This window comes from Schistocerca nitens, chromosome 6, assembly GCF_023898315.1.
Source record: "Schistocerca nitens isolate TAMUIC-IGC-003100 chromosome 6, iqSchNite1.1, whole genome shotgun sequence".
NCBI lineage: Eukaryota > Metazoa > Arthropoda > Insecta > Orthoptera > Acrididae > Schistocerca > Schistocerca nitens.
In genome coordinates this window covers 737,604,022-737,624,758 of record NC_064619.1, presented here as the reverse complement: position 1 = coordinate 737,624,758, position 20,737 = coordinate 737,604,022, and the positions used below count along the sequence as shown (strand labels likewise).

General features: G+C 39.3%; 1 protein-coding gene across 1 annotated transcript in view; it reads left to right on the top strand.

The window, feature by feature from the left end:
* The window catches only part of LOC126262786 (trehalase-like), a 366,709-nt gene that overhangs the window by 262,094 nt on the left and 83,878 nt on the right, over positions 1-20,737 (top strand). The window contains exon 5 of the mRNA XM_049959607.1: positions 3,336-3,599. Coding sequence (XP_049815564.1) covers positions 3,336-3,599 — 264 coding nt within the window. The remainder of the gene's footprint in view (positions 1-3,335; positions 3,600-20,737) is intronic.

Genomic DNA, 20,737 nt, shown 5'->3' with positions numbered 1-20,737 from the left:
TAGAGATGGCCATATTGACAAACATCCCAAACAGTCTTGCCAGTCAGATTTTCATAGTACATTGAAATTCTGCTACATTTGAAGAATGGCAATATGGAATTTGTATTTACTTCGCTGGATAATGTATGAAAATGAAGTGGTCGAAACTCGGAGTGGAGAAAAACAGCTCATCTTCCACCTTTTTTTTTTTTTAATTTATTTACTTACGCAGAGGTTTTGGTGCCAGTATTTATCTTTGTGCCTACAAAGCATGCCTGTGTAGCACTACATGTATTTGGTGGCAGAAGTTAGCTGGGGCGGCACCTAGTGACATTTTTCAGAACTTCCGCTTGCTTTGCACTCGATTCTAAGCCGCAGGCGGTTTTTTGGATTACAAAAACCGGAAAAAAGTGCAGCTTAGATTCAAGTAAATATGGTAGTGCATATTTTCATTTCACGTGTTTTTATAGTAAAAACTTTTAACATCTTTTTTGGTAAAAGTTCTGTTACTCAGCACATCAAGTTTTAGAGGAGTTTTGTCCATATTTGCTATTTGACTTAGTTCCACACTTGTTTTTTTCTTTTTTTTTTTAATTTCTTTAATAAAGCAACAGGATGGTGATAGTGACATTTCCTGAGATAGTTTGGTATTTGTTCACATGCTAAGTCTGTGATGCATCATAAACCTGTAGCACCAACTCCACTCTTGATGTCTGTTAAGTTCCATTGTAGCACTGGCTTATGAGCATGTATTTCAATAATTCTGTATTAATTCCAATACTGTTTCGATATTGTCCTTGAATCCATTTCAATATGCAATCTTCTAGTTTTGACCACATTTCATTCAGTCCTCTATTTGTGTGTTTAAGTCTTCCTCATTTTTTCAGTTCTTCTCTATTAGCCCGCCAGTCATGAATGTTTCTTTTTTTCGGTTGGTGGAGGGCTGAAATGCCACTTAGCTGCTTTGTTTCCATGTTCTTCTGCATATGCTATTACTTTCAATTTACACTCCACATCATATGAATGTCTTTTAGTTTTTGTCCATTATGAAACTAGCTACTAACAAAAATATTGTACAGTTACCGATAACACAAATCACTTTCAGTTAAAGTTCAGTGGCATTGCAGACTGCAGTGACACATCATAGGCTAGATGGTAGGGCAGGAGGGGTACAGTGTTAGCAGGCTCGCATTCGTCTCATTGGTGCACTACAACTGCCAGTTGATTCCTATGTTGTCAGATATAGATAGGTTTCCCATGGCATTGAATACATGGCCATTTTTAAGACTGGTGGGAGTTTTAAATCAAACACCAAACGTTTTTATATTAATTTAAAGTATAAGATGCATCTGAATTTTGGAGGTAATTTTTCAAAGAAAAAAGTGTCTCTTATAGTCCATAAAATATGGTGCTTTGTTTAAAACATATTATGCACTTGTATCTCTTTCCTTAGAAGTTTCTTTATGGTAGCTGTCTACAGTGCAGGGAGGGTCGACCCATCAAGGACTATGGACCTGGGTACATATTAATTAAGTGCATGAACAATTATTCCTTTAAATTTGCATGAATTTCCTTGTATGTGATCCTGTCTGGAACTAAATCTTCCACATTTCATATTGAGGTATACCTCTGAATCTCATATGCTGAATGTAATCATTCTACTTGTTTTAGTTGCCCTTTGTATTTTGGTAATCACTGTTGCTACAAATGACTCATGATCATCTATATCCATTTCAGTGTGGACATTCTTGTTGCCATATGATCTGATGTAGACTGCCTGATTTAAAAAAAAAAAAAAAAAAAAAAAAAAAAAACATGTGCCGTTATTATAGTGATTATAAAATTAAGTCAAATTTATGAAGTACTTGTTGGTATAAGCCTATGTATCAGTATGATGGTGTGGATTGATTCAGCTGGGAAGAATGCTATAAAGCAGTCATATCCTCCTCTGAGACAAGTTGGCTCACAACTGTTGCAGCTGGCCCTCAATATCTAGCCGGCCACGGTGGTCATGCGGTTCTAGGCGCTGCAGTCCGGAACTGCGGGACTGCTACGGTCGCAGGTTCGAATCCTGCCTCAGGCATGGATGTGTGTGATGTCCTTAGGTTAGTTAGGTTTAAGTAGTTCTAAGTTCTAGGGGACTGATGACCTAAGATGTTAAGTCCCATAGTGCTCAGAGCCATTTGAACCATTTTGAACCTCAATATCTGGGATACTGACACCAGGACAGAGATGATGTACGAGCTGCTCCCACAAATGTCCTATCAGGGACAAATCTGGGAATCATGCTGGTCACAGGAGTACTTTAAGTAATGCAGACAGTTCATAGAGACTTGTGTCATGTTGGGATTTGGATCATCCTGTTGAAAAATGGCACCCTGATACGGTCAGCCGAGAGATAACACATGAGGATTCAGGATGTCTGTAATACTGAAACAGAGCAACTTGGAATCTCCTGTCTGCTCATATTACACCACTACTAATAACTAATATTTTCTGTCTTTATTTTCTGTTTGACTTTCTGTAACATATGTTTGTAATATAGGCATGAATCTATCCAGTTAGCAGTTCCATTTTTGTTAATTATTTTGGTAGCGTCTCATGTCAGCCAATGCAAATATGTAATTAGTTTTCTTTGAAACCAAGTTATTCCTATTTGAGAGTTCTCCTACAGTACATAATGGGGAAAACATTTTGAGCATATAGATAGATTTGATAACAGTGGAATAACTTATAAACAAGACTGAGATTGAGACTTTATAGTATAGTATTCTGATTTTACTGAAACAAATTAACTTAAAAGGTAATTAATGTTAAATTTCAAACACACCCAGATTTCCCATTGCAAATTTTGCCATAGTGTTTGTTAGATTCCAACTTTTAGCACCAAACTTATGTTGCTCTAAATTTCCTGGACTGAATGACACACATCACTAAGTAATTAAGCCATTAATTAAGAACTAACTAAAATTGGCATAAACATTTACAAATAAAGCACCTGTGCTTGTTGTAAGTGGCCTCTTTCCAATGTGGACGCATAACATGGATCCAGTTTATTTTTTTATTTTCATAAACCACCATATATGAAGATATAACTGCTGTCATAATATGTAGTCTATCTGAATTAGCAAAATCTATCCTAGCCATTGCTGTATGGAATACAATTGTTCACTGTACATTTGAACTGGTGATGATTAATTGACCCCTATCCTTTCATTCAGCTGGATAGTAAACTTTGTGGAAGACTTAATATTTTATACCACAAAAAGATTCAGTGATACCTTGGTCTTCTATAGCACATTCACTAATTATGGGTGAGTAAAGTATCAAATTAATACCTCAAATTTTATTTACAGGAACGAGTCTCTATTGATAAAATAATTGCTTATCTCAAAGAGAACAAAATTGATCATTATCCTGGTGGTGTCCCTACATCCCTTAGTTATACTGGAGAACAGTGGGACTATCCAAATGCATGGCCACCACTGCAGGGTATAATTATACAAGGATTGTACCTGACAGAATACCCAAGAGCCCAGAAATATGCATATGAACTTGCAAAAACATGGGTTCAATCAAATTATAAGTCATATAAAACAGATGGATATATGTATGAAAAGGTAAGTAATCTGTCACTATTTATTAATTATTAAAGTTTCAAAAGATTATTTTTACATCTTCTAAAGAAATTGTAGTAGGGAAAAAAATTACTACAGTAGCAGTTGTTTTTGCAGCAGAGAAAATTTGTGAAATCCTCCAAAGTTTTGTATATGAATAACCACTTGAGATTGAATAATTTGTCCATCTGAATTGTTTCATTAAAATCTTTGTGGTTTAAAAGCTGTGTCACCTTGAATGAAACATTTCAGCTATCAATAGCTGTCTCCACAATCGTCATCAGTAGATAAAATCACTGACTGCAAGAGCTGGGTTGGTGTTCTGCTTGTATAGATGGAATAACAGCACCTGGAACCTTTCAGAAAGGGATGAAGTGACACATACACCAAAAGCAAGTTGAGCATCTCATAGTCACTCTGTCCTGCTGCAGAACTGAGTGATGTCAGGAGGTGCGAGGGACTGGTGCATTTGAAGCTGCCACTCTCACCTCACTACAAGCATCAAGCCTCCAATACTGCTTTCACTCAATGTCCAATATGTGCCTCATAAACTGCAGTTGATTGCACCTAGTTTCCTCAGTGGTTGCCAGAATAGCCTCTTCAAAAATTTGAATGAAGCACCCAGGCGTACACAGCCATTGCATCTAGTGCTACTTGCCATCCCTCGGTGTCATTGTTTTAAGGAATACCACTTTTCACTCTATGTTTGAACTCATGACAATTAATTCACCCCTGTTCTTTATACTGCATCTTGTCCAAGCACTCTCTCATGCAGCTTTCATTTATATCTTGGTGGATTTGAGTTGTGCGCTACAACAAATACATCACCTCAGTTTCCCATCAGCACACTGATGCAAGTCAGTGTACAGCAACTCTACACACACTGACTGGTACTTGACTGCCAACAGTTTTCACCATGCTACACACAAGAAAATGGCCATGAACACTTTAGTACACAGGACGAAGATTATATCTTATAATGACCAACGAGAGTCTGAATTTCAGAATTTGAAGTGTATGCTCCCAGAAAATGGTTACAGGAAGGAAGAAATTGCAAAAGCTTTCAGGTGCCATCAACAAAAGATGCCTCATGAATTGGTCGAAGAGGTCAGGCCAGCTGCATTCCTTCTATATGGTGGGGCATCAATTAGCAAGATAGGAAACGTGCTAAACAGATGTTGACTGCCTAAGTACTTCATCCAAAAATTACCTTGAGGAGTTAATCAGAGTAAAAACTCTTGGAGATAACATTTTAGACCTTCTTGTGACAAACACACCCAAAGTATTTGAATCATTTAGTGCAGAACATGGAATCAGTGCTCATAAGGCCATTGGAGCATCTCTGAACAGCTGTAAATAGCAATACAAAGAATGGCAGGAAGATCTTTCTGCTTATGAAAAGTGACAAGAAACAGATTCCAGATTACCTGACTGATTAGTAAAGAGATTTCATCTCCTGTACTAACAATATTGAGTATCAATGGGCAACATTAAAGAGCATTGCTGTGGTTCAACAGCTGCATTAGGAAACTGCTATGAAAACAAACAGAGCTTTACTGCAATTTTAAATGTATCCAAAGCCTCACAGACAAAGAAAAACCAAATGAAGCCAAAATTAGCATATGGAGAGAGCCATGTGTTAAGGCTGCAAAGAGTTTGGAAGTAAAATTTGTCTACCAGCTTGACAGAAAATCGTAAGTTTGGGTCTTATGTTAAATCAGTAAATATATCAAAGCCATATGTTCACTCTGTGACCACAATGGCACTGAAAAAGAGGATCACACAGAAAAGGGCAAAGCACTAAACATCTTTTTCCAAAACTGTTTCACAGAGCAAGATCACATTGTAACACCTAATTTAAATCATTACACAAATGACAGAATAGCTGATATTGAAATAAGTGACTATGCGATGGCAAAGCAGCAGAAGTTGATCAACAGAGGGAAGACCACCCTACCTGATGGGATACCAGTATGATTCTACATAGAGTATGTGAAGGAACTTGCCCCTCTTTTAGCAGCTGTGCACCCTAGGTCTTTGGAAGAGTGAAGTGTTCCCACTGATTGGAAAACAACACAGGTCATTCCCATTTTCAAGAAGGGTCATGAAACAGACACACACTGATGCTGCTCAGTTGTAGAATTTTGGAACATGTTTTATGCTCACATATTATGACATTTCTGGAGACTGAAAAATCTCCTCTGTAAGAACTAACATGGTTCCAAAAACATTATTTTTTTGAAACCCAGCTCCCTCTGTTTGTCCATGAGACACAGAAATCAATAGATACAGGCATGCAGGTAGATGCCTTGTGACTGGACTGGAAAGCAAACAGAACACAACATATTATTCTGAACAGAAAGAAGTCTTCAGATACAAAAGTATCTTTGCGTGTGCTCCAGGGGACTGTTATAGGACCATTACTTTTCACAATATGTATGTAAATAACCTACTAGATAACACTGGATGTCCCATGAGGCTTTTCACAGATGATGCTGCTGTATACAGATATGTCGTAATGTTAGGAAATAGTACAAAATGCATGAGGTCCTGCAGAGGATTGACACACTGTGCTGGGAGTGGCAACTGATCCTCAACATAAACAAATGTAATGTATTGCCCATATGAAGATAGGGAGACCCATTATTGTATGATTACATGATTGCAGAACAATTACTGGAAGCAGTTACTTCCAGAAAATACCTAGGAGTGTGCATATAAAGCAATTTAAGTGGGAGACTCTTGATTTTTCCTTCTTCCTCCCGATCTTCTGACCATGAAAACTGATCTCCAGATTTTCAGAGCAGTTTCAATGCTTCCAGAATGAGATTTTAACTCTACAGTGGAGTGTGCACTGGTATGAAACTTCTTGGCAGATTAAAACTGTGTGCCGGACCGAGACTCGAACTTGGGACCTTTGCCTTTCGCTTTCACGGGCAAGTGGTCTACCAACTCAGCTACCCAAGCACGACTCACGACCCGCCCTCACAGCTTTACTTCTGCCAGTACCTCATCTCCTACCTTCCAAACTTTACAGAAGCTCTCCTGTGAACCTCTGCCCCCCCCCCCCCCCATTCGACAATTTCATTCTTGAATCTCTTGAATCCCTTTCTCCCTTTTACTGCCCCCCCCCCCCCCCCTCACCCGCTTGCTTCCCTGATGATGTGATAAATTATTTACTGGAAATTGAAGTGCAATATAGGGGGAAATGATGCACCAGAGTTGGCATTACATCACTGCTACAAGACCATTGTCTGGAACATAGGACCATTGTGTTCTCGGTTCTGCTGCGCAATTCGTGTACTCTGTAGTAGTTGTTGGCTGTGTATCTTGGAGGTGTTGATTATTTTTCATGCAGAATGGTGAAGAAATATGATGCAGTGTTCAGAAATGTGTATAACGAAGAGTTTCTTTATTTAAGTGAATCGAGGAAGAGACAAACTTACGCATTTTGTAGTGTATGTAGATGTGACTTTTCAGTGGCTCATGGTGGAAAATGCGACATTCTTAAACATGTGCAAACTGAAAAACACAAGGAGAATGTCCATTGTGTAGAATGGAACCAGAAACTTAACTTCTCATGTAAACCACATAATGTAGATTCTGTGACGAATGCTGAGGCTTTATTTACCTCATTTATCGTGGAGCATAACTTGACTATTAACTGTGCCAACCATGCTGGGCCTTTGTTTTGCAAAATTTTTCCCAATTCTGAAATTGTGAAATGATATGGGTGCGCCATAACAAAAACAACCACTATCCTTACAGAAATGTGCATGGAAGAAAAAGCGAAAATTATTATGCACTTGCAGGCCAATCCATTCGCTATTACTACCGATAGTAGTAATGAAACAGACTTTCAGTTAGATCCTATTATCATATCGTTCTTCAGCCCTGAACTTCGTGAAATTCAAAATTGCCTACTCTCTGTGCCTAATTTAAAATGGGATGCCACTGCAGCTAATATTGCTGACCTACTTTCAACCTTGCATGAATTCCGTATTCCAATAAAAACTGTCTGGCTTTTGGTGCCAATAATGCTCCTGTAAGGGAAGGGCTAAAAAAGGGTGTGCCAGGATTTTTATAGCAAGAAGTTGCTAAGTTAGCCACTGTAGGCTGTTCTTGTCACCTAATTAATCTTGCTGCTGAGAAGGTGGCGGCATGTTTGCCTTTAAAAATTGACGAAAATATTATTGACATATTTTATTATTTGGAAAGGAGTGCAAAGAGGAAAGAAAAATTTAGAAAGTTTCAAACTTTACACAACACAGAAATGAGGAAAATTCTGAAACATGTGCCTACATGATGTTTATCATTGAAAAGATGATTAGATAGGATTTTGGAGCAGTGGGACCCTTTGGTTAGTTTGTTCAAGAGTGAAATTGTAAGTAAGGATTCTGAAGTGGAAACTATGAAGAATTATAAAATTCCAAAACACACTCAAAATGTAGATGTGTCTACTTCATACCACAAGTCCAAGCACTGTGATAAGATTTCACCACACTCCTCACTTAAAAGAAAAACCCAATTATCAGTTTTACAGAAAACAGTTGACACTGTGGACCATGCTCTATCACATGAGGAATGACTGTTCACGTTTCTGTCATCAAATTTACGTAAATCTTTATGCCTTTTCCTTTCAAATTTTATGCCTATCTTTGAGAGCCAAAATGTAGCTCTTCAGTCAAGTGCCCCAGATAGCCACTTATTGAGGTCAGTTTTGGAGGAACTATTGAAGAATGTGATGGCAAGATTTGTGAGACCACACATTATTAAAACCTCCAGCTCTCTTATTGATGTAGGTTATCACACTCCAGTAAATCAAAAGGATGATTTTAATCTGATGGTAGGGAGTTCTACATTTGCTTTGGTGAACATTTTGATACCTGAGAAAAAGTCTTACATTCTTTTTGTCGGTAAAAAAGTGTTTCTTATTATCATGTGATTACATGATACACAAATTTCCATTAGAAGATGAAGTTGTAATGCATGCAGGAGTTGCAAATATTTCTACAATTGGCAAAGCATCATTTTCCAGCCTTAGATTTTTCAAAAACAGATTTTCTAATATTCTGACTAGCAAAAGTGAGCACTTAGATACAGAAGTTTATATTCTCCACTCTCAGTTCTGCAACTTTCAGCTGGAAGAAACTAATTTGGCAGCAGAGAGAATTGATGTTCAGTGGGCATTGGTAGGTCAGATGAAATCGGCTGATAGGGTTCTTCAGTATGATAAACTTGCAAAGGTGATGCTGGCTATTTTGTAAATTCAACATAGTAATGCAAAATATGAGAGAATTTTTAACACAGTTATAAAGACCAAAACTCAGTTCAGGTCCATGCTTTCAGAAACGTCTTTGGGGAAATTTTTAATTTTAAAATCAGTTCAAAAAGGCAAGTGATTTGAGCAGAAATTTAGTTCAGAGTTTTTAAAGAAGGCTAAGTCAGCTACGAGTGTACTGAATAAGTAACTACCATACTCAGACAAATTCAGACTGATAAACTATTCAGATTATTTGCTAAGCCTAACATGTACATCCTGTATAAAATTGATTTAAATTTCGGAAAGATGTCTTACGAATATAAGATACCATTCAAATACGGGTTGCATTATGAAATGAAAACATGTGATCATTTAACAGTGATTTATTCATGCAGAAACTGTGCTAATGACAAAACAGAAATCTAATAGACATTAATTTGTTTCCTCTGATCATAATTTCGAACTGTAGTTCTCTCGAGAGTGCCTCATTTGAATGTGTGTGAATCCAAAGAAACCTGCTGTTCAGCATGTTGAATGATAAATTATACAGTCCAAAGACTCAGGTATGTCCATTATTTAGTATTTACATGTAAATAATAAAGCAATGTAATTGAGTTGTTACAGGTATTGAATTATTGCAACTTTAATCATCAGGGATGTGTTGTAATTCACAATATTACACCGCTAAAATTCTCCATTCACTGGAAGAATCCTCAGGAAATGTAGTTCATCAACAAAGGAAGTAGCTTACATAACACTCATTCAACCAATACTTCAACATAAAATTATTTAAAAGCAGTCTTGATTACAGCTGATTTAACTTCTGACTTCAACATAAAATTATTTAAAAGCAGTGTTGATCACAGCCAATTTAACTTCTGACTGGTTTCGGTTTTTTAATTACATGCCATCATCAGAGTTTATACTCTAATAATAAAAGTAGCAGTGCTATGTTACATAGAGAAGCTAATGTTGTAAAAGTATACTCTAAAATGATAAATCATTTCCCATTTGGATGATGGCAATGGGACCTAACCCACTGACGACACCTCAGTCACTGTAACTGATACTGACAGCTAGGCAGCCATGATTTATGTAGGGTAGAGAGCAGGCACTCGAGAGCTTAAGGCATCACCGTCAGCCAATGGAGTATAACTAACATATCACTTTGATTCTTAATGCTTAAATATTTATCTTTCAGATTTAACTAATTAAGAAACGAGTTTGTATTCATTTATGGTTAATAATCTATGTTACAGTCAGTCTCGTATAATGCATGACAATATAGTGTAATCCACTAACTGAGCATCATCTGGATGAAATAATTAACACTATAAGATCATTAGTTCTATAGATACTGCTATTTATTCATAATGAAACCGGAAATATGGCATATTAATATGAAAATTATACATATTGATTTATTAATAGTAGTAGTCAATTATTAAAAAACACTAGAAAAAACTAAATGCATCATTGTATAGGTGCCCCATTTCTTGGTGCCTGTAATAATGTGTTAGGATGCTGTTTCCATGGAGACATCCAATCTGTCGGTTGTCAAAGACGTACTTGATGGTAGTATTATAACACTGGAGGTCAATATCACTCACCAGAGATAAAAGGGACATTGTTTACAGAAGTGGTGCCAGTTTACCCACATTATGTTACTGTAGATAATCTGCAATACATAACTGTTTCACAAAAGAAAATGATTACATTACAAATAATTTAGAAGTATTTGGAGTTTAGAATAAAAATATGTCTTAAGAAGAGCAGAAAAATGTAAAACTTATATACACATATCATTACATTGACATTACTGGTATTATGAATTAATATTTCTGCAGTTGTTCCACATTTTATGTCAGGAAAGAGTCACACCTATTAGAATAATGAGGTGCATTTGTAAGATTTGTTGTCTATTTGATGCAAAAATTCATAAAACTGACTGTAGAACCATAGAGGAGCAAGTATCCTCTGCTTCAAAAGATGTCTTCAAATAATTCAAAAAAGGCTTTTTCACAAAAAGCTAACTGTTCATTTAACTGAGCGAGCGAGCTTTTCCTGTAGTGAACAAAAATTTTTCCAATCCTTCCAACACATTTAAAAGTAAACCTTTAGGGCTCGTATACATAACCTGAAGATTATTCATGATGTTGCCTTCTTAATGTTTGTTGTTTGTATGGTGTTGCCCAAAAACTGATTTGTCATGTGATGTACCTGAGATGTGTTCTTTGAGGCAAGTCTTAAAATTATGACCACTCAGGCCAATATATATTTTGTCACCATCATTACAAGTTACCATGTACCTGATCCACAGTATTGTTTATCATATTTACCAGTAACGTGTTTGAATTTACCAAAAAGCATGTTTGTGGTTGGAAAAGCAATGGTTAAGCTAGAATTTCTAAAGAGCCTGTTTATTGTTAGATACTCTTCCCATATATATCATTTTAGAAAATGTCTGTTTTGTAGGAGCCTGTGGCTGTTTTGATCATACCTTTTGGAAAAAATCATCAACTAGTAAGTGCAACTGCCGATATTTTTGTCAACTATATTGAAACAAGATTTTTTGAAGACAACCCATAAATAAATAGTAAAGTCATTTATTATACATGTTCATCTACATCTACATTTACACTCCGTAAGCCACCCAACGGTGTGTGACGGAGGGCACTTTACGTGCCACTGTCATTACCTCCCTTTCCGGTTCCTGTCGCGTATGGTTTGCGGGAAGAACGACTGTCTGAAAGCCTCCGTGCACGCTCTAATCTCTCTAATTTTACATTCGTGATCTCCTCGGGAGGTATAAGTAGGGGGAAGCAATATATTCGATACCTCATCCAGAAACGCACCCTCTCGAAACTTGGCGAGCAAGCTACACAGCGATGCAGAGCGCCTCTCTTGCAGAGTCTGCCACTTGAGTTTATTAAACATCTCCGTAATGCTATCACGGTTACCAAATAACCCTGTGACGAAATGCGCCGCTCTTCTTTGGATCTTCTCTACCTCCTCCGTCAACCCGATCTGGTACGGATCCCACACTGATGAGCAATACTCAAGTATAGGTCGAATGAGTGTTTTGTAAGCCTCCTCCTTTGTTGATGGACTACATTTTCTAAGGACTCTCCCAATGAATCTCAACCTGGTACCCGCCTTACCAACAATTAATTTTATATGATCATTCCACTTCAAGTCGTTCCGCACGCATACTCCCAGATATTTTACAGAAGTAACTGCTACCAGTGTTTGTTCCACTATCATATAATCATACAATAAAGGATCCTTCTTTCTATGTATTCACAATACATTACATATGTCTATGTTAAGGGACAGTTGCCACTCCCTGCACCAAGTGCCTATCCGCTGCAGATCTTCCTGCATTTCGCTACAATTTTCTAATGCTGCAACTTCTCTGTATACTACAGCATCATCCGCGAAAAGCCGCATGGAACTTCCGACACTATCTACTAGGTCATTTATATATATTGTGAAAAACAATGGTCCCATAACACTCCCCTGTGGCACGCCAGAGGTTACTTTAACGTCTGTAGACGTCTCTCCATTGATAACAACATGCTGTGTTCTGTTTGCTAAAAACTCTTCAATCCAGCCACACAGCTGGTCTGATATTCCATAGGCTCTTACTTTGTTTATCAGGCGACAGTGCGGAACTGTATCGAACGCCTTCCGGAAGTCAAGAAAAATAGCATCTACCTGGGAGCCTGTACTAATATTTTCTGGGTCTCATGAACAAATAAAGCGAGTTGGGTCTCACACGATTGCTGTTTCCGGAATCCATGTTGATTCCTACATAGTAGATTCTGGGTTTCCAAAAACGACATGATACTCGAGCAAAAAACATGTTCGAAAATTCTACAACAGATCGACGTCAGAGATATAGGACTATAGTTTTGCGCATCTGCTCGACGACCCTTCTTGAAGACTGGGACTACCTGTGCTCTTTTCCAATCATTTGCAACCCTCAGTTCCTCTAGAGACTTGCGGTACATGGCTGTTAGAAGGGGGGCAAGTTCTTTCACGTACTCTGTGTAGAATCGAATTGGTATCCCGTCAGGTCCAGTGGACTTTCCTCTGTTGAGTGATTCCAGTTGCTTTTCTATTCCTTGGACACTTATTTCGATGTCAGCCACTTTTTCGTTTGTGCAAGGATTTAGAGAAGGAACTGCAGTGCGGTCTTCCTCTGTGAAACAGCTTTGGAAAAAGGTGTTTAGTATTTCAGCTTTACCCGTGTCATCCTCTGTTTCAATGCCATCATCATCCCGGAGTGTCTGGATATGCTGTTTCGAGCCACTTACTGATTTAACGTAAGACCACAACTTCCTAGGATTTTCTGTCAAGTCGGTACATAGAATTTTACTTTCGAATTCACTGAATGCTTCACGCTTAGCCCTCCTTACACTAACTTTGACATCGTTTAGCTTCTGTTTGTCTCAGAGGTTTTGGCTGCGTTTAAACTTGGAGTGAAGCTCTCTTTGCTTTCGCAGTAGTTTCCTAACTTTGTTGTTGTACCACGGTGGGTTTTTCCCATCCCTCACAGTTTTACTCTGCACGTACCAGTCTAAAACGCATTTTACGATTGCCTTGAACTTTTTCCATAAACACTCAACATTGTCAATGTCGGAACAGAAATTTTCGTTTTGATCTATTAGGTAGTCTGAAATCTGCCTTCTATTACTCTTGCTAAACAGATAAACCTTCCTTCCTTTTTTTATATTCCTATTAACTTCCATATTCAGGGATGCTGCAATGGCCTTATGATCACTGATTCCCTGTTCTGCACATACAGAGTTGAAAAGTTTGGGTCTGTTTGTTATCAGTAGGTCCAAGATGTTATCTCCACGAGTTGGTTCTCTGTTTAATTGTTCGAGGTAATTTTCGGATAGTGCACTCAGTATAATGTCACTCGATGCTCTGTCCCTACCACCCGTCCTAAACATCTGAGTGTCCCAGTCTATATCTGGTAAATTGAAATCTCCACCTAAGACTATAACATGCTGAGAAAATTTATGTGAAATGTATTCCAAATTTTCTCTCAGTTGTTCTGCCACTAATGCTGCTGAGTCGGGAGGTCGGTAAAAGGAGCCAATTATTAACCTAGCTCGGTGGTTGAGTGTAACCTCCACCCATAATAATTCACAGGAACTATCCACTTCTACTTCACTACAGGATAAACTACTACTAACAGCGACGAACACTCCACCACCGGTTGCATGCAATCTATCCTTTCTAAACACCGTCTGTACCTTTGTAAAAATTTCGGCAGAATTTATCTCTGGCTTCAGCCAGCTTTCTGTACCTATAATGATTTCAGCTTCGGTGCTTTCTATCAGCGCTTGAAGTTCCGGTACTTTACCAACGCAGCTCGACAGTTGACAATTACAATACCGATTGCTGCTTGGTCCCCGCATGTCCTGACTTTGCCCCGCACCCGTTGAGGCTGTTGCCCTTTCTGTACTTGCCCAAGGCCATCTAACCTAAAAAAACCGCCCAGCCCACACCACACAACCCCTGCTACCCGTGTAGCCGCTTGTTGCGTGTAGTGGACTCCTGATCTATCCAGCGGAACCTGAAACCCCACCACCCTATGGCGCAAGTCGAGGAATCTGCAGCCTACATGGTCGCAGAACCGTCTCAGCCTCTGATTCAGACCCTCCACTCGGCTCTGTACCAAAGGTCCGCAGTCAGTCCTGTCGACAATGCTGCAAATGGTGAGCTCTGCTTTCATCCCGCTAGCGAGACTGGCAGTCTTCACCAAATCAGATAGCTGCCGGAAGCCAGAGAGGATTTCCTCCAATCCATAGCGACACACATCATTGGTGCCGACATGAGGGACCACCTGCAGATGGATGCAACCTGTACCTTTCATGGCATCCGGAAGGACCCTTTCCACATCTGGAATGACTCCCCCCGGTATGCACATGGAGTGCACATTGGTTTTCTTCCCCTCTCTTGCTGTCATTTCCCTAAGGGGCCCCATTACGCACCTGACGTTGGAGCTCCCAACTACCAGTAAGCCCACCCTCTGTGACCGCCTGGATTTTGCAGACTGAGGGGCAACCTCTGGAACAGGACAAGCAGCCATGTCAGGCCGAAGATCAGTATCAGCCTGAGACAGAGCCTGAAAACGGTTCGTCAGACAAACTGGAGAGGCCTTCCGTTCAGCCCTCCGGAATGTCTTTCGCCCCCTGCCACACCCTGAGATGACCTCCCACTCTACCACAGGTGAGGGATCAGCCTCAATGCAGGCAGTATCCCGGGCAACCACAGTCGTAGTCCGATCGGGGGATGCGTGGGACGAGCTGGCCGTCCCCGACAAACCCCCATCCGGACCCCCACAGTGATGCCCGTTGGCAACAGCCTCAAGCTGTGTGACCAAAGCCAACACTGCCTGAAGCTGGGAGCGAAGGGATGCCAACTCAGCCTGCATCCGAACACAGCAGTTGCAGTCCCTATCCATGCTAAAAACTTGTGCAAAGAACGTCTGAACTAATCTACAGAGAGCACAAACAAATCGACAAAATTTAAACGTTTATTAAAATACAAGATTGCCTAGTAAATGCAGTAATGCTGCTACTTGCGCACTGCTGACACACTGCTCGGCGGCGGAAGGAGACTATGCGATTTTACACTATTCAGGTACTAAAACGCGATGCTACAACTTTCAAATACCATAATACGTCCCAAATTTATGAATTAAACAATGCAAGTACCAAAAACATGCAAAGAAATTAAGAATTAAACTATGTAACAAATGAGTGAGCTAGGAGTATATGACTTGCTGCTGCAGCTGCTTATCCAACGGTGGCAGGGAGCACACTGACTGTGACCAACCGACACCGGCCGTTCAAAACAAAAACAGAAGACAAACGACTACGCGAATTTACACTATTGTTGTTGTTGTGGTCTTCAGTCCTGAGACTGGTTTGATGCAGCTCTCAATGCTACTCTATCCTGTGCAAGCTTCTTCATCTCCCAGTACCTACTGCAACCTACATCCTTCTGAATCTGCTTAGTGTATTCATCTCTTGGTCTCCCCCTACGATTTTTACCCTCCATGCTGCCCTCCGATACTAAATTGGTGATCCCTTGATGCTCAGAACATGTCCTACCAACAGATCCCTTCTTCTGGTCAAGTTGTGCCACAAACTCCTCTTCTCCCCAATCCTATTCAGTACCTCCTCATTAGTTATGTGATCTACCCATCTAATCTTCAGCATTCTTCTGTAGCACCACATTTCGAAAGCTTCTATTCTCTTCTTGTCCAAACTATTTACCGTCCATGTTTCACTTCCATACATGGCTACACTCCATACAAATACTTTCAGAAATGATTTCCTGACACTTAAATCTATATTCGATGTTAACAAATTCCTCTTCTTCAGAAACGCTTTCCTTGCCATTGCCAGTCTACATTTTATATCCTCTCTACTTCGACCATCATCAGCTATTTTGCTCCCCAAATAGCAAAACTCCTTTACTACTTTCAGTGTCTCATTTCCTAATCTAATACCCTCAACATCACCCGACTTAATTCAACTACATTCCATTATCCTCGTTTTGCTTTTGTTGATGTTCATCTTATATCCTCCCTTCAAGACACCATCCATTCTGTTCAACTGCTCTTCCAAGTCCTTTGCTGTCTCTGACAGAATTACAATGTCATCGGCAAACCACAAAGTTTTTATTTCTTCTCCATGGATTTTAATACCTACTCCGAATTTTTCTTTTGTTTCCTTTACTGCTTGCTCAATATACAGATTGAATAACATCGGGGAGAGGCTACAACCCTGTCTTACTCCCTTCCAAACCACTGCTTCCCTTTCATGTCCCTCGACTCTTATAACTGCCATCTTGTTTCTGTACAAATTGTAAATAGCCTTTCGCTCCCTGTATTTTACCCCTGCCACCTTTAGAATTTGAATGAGAGTATTCCAGTTAACATTGTCAAAAGCTTTCTGCTTTCTCTAAGTCTACAAATGCTAGAAACGTAGGTTTGCCTTTTCTTAATCTTTCTTCTAAGATAAGTCATAAGGTTAGTATTGCCTCACGTGTTCCAACATTTCTACGGAATCCAAACTGATCTTCCTCGAGGTCCGCTTCTACCAGTTTTTCCATTCGTCTGTAAAGAATTCGCGTTAGTATTTTGCAGCTGTGGCTTATTAAACTGATAGTTCGGTAATTTTCACATCTGTCAACACCTGCTTTCTTTGGGATTGGAATTATTATATTCTTCTTGAAGTCTGGGGGTATTTCGCCTGTTTCATACATCTTGCTCACCAGATGGTAGAGTTTTGTCAGGACTGGCTCTCCCAAGGCCGTCAGTAGTTCCAATGGAATGTTGTCTACTCCGGGGGCCTTGTTTCAATTCAGGTCTTTCAGTGCTCTGTCAAACTCTTCACACAGCATCGTATCTCCCATTTCATCTTCATCTACATCCTCTTCCATATCCATAATATTGTCCTCAAGTACATCGCCCTTGTATAGACCCTCTATTTACTCCTTCCACCTTTCTGCTTTCCCTTCTTTGCTTAGAACTGGGTTTCCATCTGAGCTCTTGATATTCATACAAGTGGTTCTCTTATCTCCAAAGGTCTCTTTAATTTTCCTTTAGGCAGTATCTATCTTACCCCTAGTAAGATAAGCCTCTACATCCTTACATTTGTCCTCTAACCATCCCTGCTTAGCCATTTTGCACTTCCTGTCGATCTCATTTTTGAGACGTTTGTATTCCTTTTTGCCTGCTTCATTTACTGCATTTTTATATTTTCTCCTTTCATCAATTAAATTCAATATTTCTTCTGTTACCCAAGGATTTCTACTAGCCCTCGTCTTTTTACCTACTTGATCCTCTGCTGCCTTCACTACTTCATCCCTCAAAGCTACCCATTCTTCTTCTACTGTATTTCTTTCCCCCATTCCTGTCAATTGTTCCCTTATGCTCTCCCTGAAACTCTGTACAACCTCTGGTTCTTTCAGTTTATCCAGGTCCCATCTCCTTAAATTCCCACCTTTTTGCATTTTCTTCAGTTTTAATCTACAGGTCATAACCAATAGATTGTGGTCAGAGTCCACATCTGCCCCTGGAAATGTCTTACAATTTAAAACCTGGTTCCTAAATCTCTGTCTTACCATTATATAATCTATCTGATACCTTTTAGTATCTCCAGGGTTCTTCCATGTATACAACCTTCTTTCATGATTCTTAAACCAAGTGTTAGCTATGATTAAGTTGTGCTCTGTGCAAAATTCTACCAGGCGGCTTCCTCTTTCATTTCTTAGCCCCAATCCATATTCACCTACTACGTTTCCTTCTCTCCCTTTTCCTACTGACGAATTCCAGTCACCCATGACTATTAAATTTTCGTCTCCCTTCACTATCTGAAAATTTCTTTTATTTCATCATACATTTCTTCAATTTCTTCGTAATCTGCAGAGCTAGTTGGCATATAAACTTGTACTACTGTAGTAGGTGTGGGCTTCGTATCTATCTTGGCCACAATAATGCGTTCACTAAGCTGTTTGTAGTAGCTTACCCGCATTCCTATTTTCCTATTCATTATTAAACCTACTCCTGCATTACCCCTATTTGACTTTGTGTTTATAACCCTGTAGTCACCTGACCAGAAGTCTTGTTCCTCCTGCCACCGAACTTCACTAATTTTAACCTATCCATTTCCTTTTTCAAATTTTCTATCCTACCTGCCTGATTAAGGGACCTGACATTCCACGCTCCGATCCGTAGAATGCCAGTTTTCTTTCTCCTGATAACGACATCCTCTTGAGTAGTCCGCACCCGGAGATCCGAATGGGGGACTATTTTACCTCCGGAATATTTTACCCAAGAGGACGCCATCATCATTTAATCATACAGTAAAGCTGCATGCCCTCGGGAAAAATTACGGCTGTAGTTTCCCCTTGCTTTCAGCCGTTCGCAGTACCAGCACAGCAAGGCCGTTTTGGTTATTGTTACAAGGCCAGATCAGTCAATCATCCGGACTGTTGCCCTTGCAACTACTGAAAAGGCTGCTGCCCCTCTTCAGGAACCACACGTTTGTCTGGCCTCTCAACAGATAACCCTCCGTTGTGGTTGTACCTACGGTACGGCTATCTGTATCGCTGAGGCACGCAAGCCTCCCCACCAACGGCAAGGTCCATGGTTCATGGGGGGGATTTTACACTATTCAGGTACTAAAACGCGATGCTACAACTCTCAAATACTATAATATGCCCGAAATTTATGAATTAAACAATGCAAGTACCAAAAACATGCAAAGAAATTAAGAATTAAACTATGTATCAAATGAGTGAGCTAGGAGTATACGACTTGCTGCTGCAGCTGCTTATCCAACGGCGGCAGGGAGCACACTGACTGTGACCAACCAACACCGGCCGTTCAAAACAAAAACAGAAGACAAATGACTACCCGAATTTACACTATTCAGGTACTAAAACGTGATGCTACAACTCTCAAATACTATAATACACCCGAAATTTATGAATTAAACAATGCAAGTACCAAAAACACACAAAGAAATGAAGAATTAAACTATGTAACAAATGAGTGAGCTAGGAGTATACGACTTGCTGCTGCAGCTGCTTATCCAACGGCGGCATGTAGGTGACATTTTATTGCCATATAATGGCTCTGAAGATCTTAATTTTGTAATGAGTTTTCTGAATAATTTGCATCCAGATTTGATATTCACAATAGAGAAGGAAAAATGAGGAACAATTTCGTTTTAGGTCTAACTATTTCTAATAGAAATGGAAAACACTTTTTTAGTATTTTTAGGTAACCAACAATGACTGATGCCATTATCAATGGCAATTCCTGTCACCCCATGAAATATAAAAGAGTTTTCTTCTTAACCATGTTGAATAGAATGATCAAACTTCCTTTATCCACAGATCAAACACAGAAAACAACTCAATGTTTTAAAACAAATTGCATCTGCGAATGACTATAATTCTAGATAATAATTTAACCATTGCCTTTTCAAACACAGACAGGCTTTTCATTAAACTCAAATGCATTACTCGCAAATGTGATAAACAATACTGTGGATCAGGAGTGTATAAGTTAACTTGTAATGATTGTGACAAAATATACGTTGACCAGAGTGGTTGTAATTTTAAAACTCGCTTCATACAAAACATCTCTGGTACATCACCTGACAAATCAGTTTTGGGCAACACCATACTAACAGCAAACATTCAGGAGGGAACATCATGAATAATCTTCAGGTTATGTACACCAGCCCCAAAGAGCTAATTATTTCATTCCAGACGATGCTCTGAACCTCAGTTAATGAATCACACTAGATTGTCATGCATTTTATGAGGCTGACTGTAAGATAGATTATGAACCATAAATGAATATCGATTTAAAAGGTAAATATTTAAGAATGAAGACCTTAAGCTCTGGATCATCCTCTCTCTACCCTATACAACTCGTGGTTGCTTAGCCATCAGCATCAGTTACAGTGACTGAGGCATCCACAGTGGGTCAGGCACCAACACCTTCACCTATATGTGTAATAATGCATCGTTTTAGAGTATACTTCTACAACATTGGCTTCTCTATGTAATGTAGCATTGTTACTTTTGTCACTACAGTGCAAACTCTGATGATGGTCTGTAATTTAAATGCCAAAACCAGTCAGAAATTAACACTGGCTGTGATCAAAATGCTTTTAAATAATTTTAACACAATAAGATTGCTGTTCTCCAACCATGTTATATAAAATACTTCAACACTGTTTGTCAGTATGGGATCTGAACCACATAGGACTGATAGGGGAAATAGAGGAGGTCCAAAGAAAGGAAACATATTTTCTTACAGGTTCATTTAGCA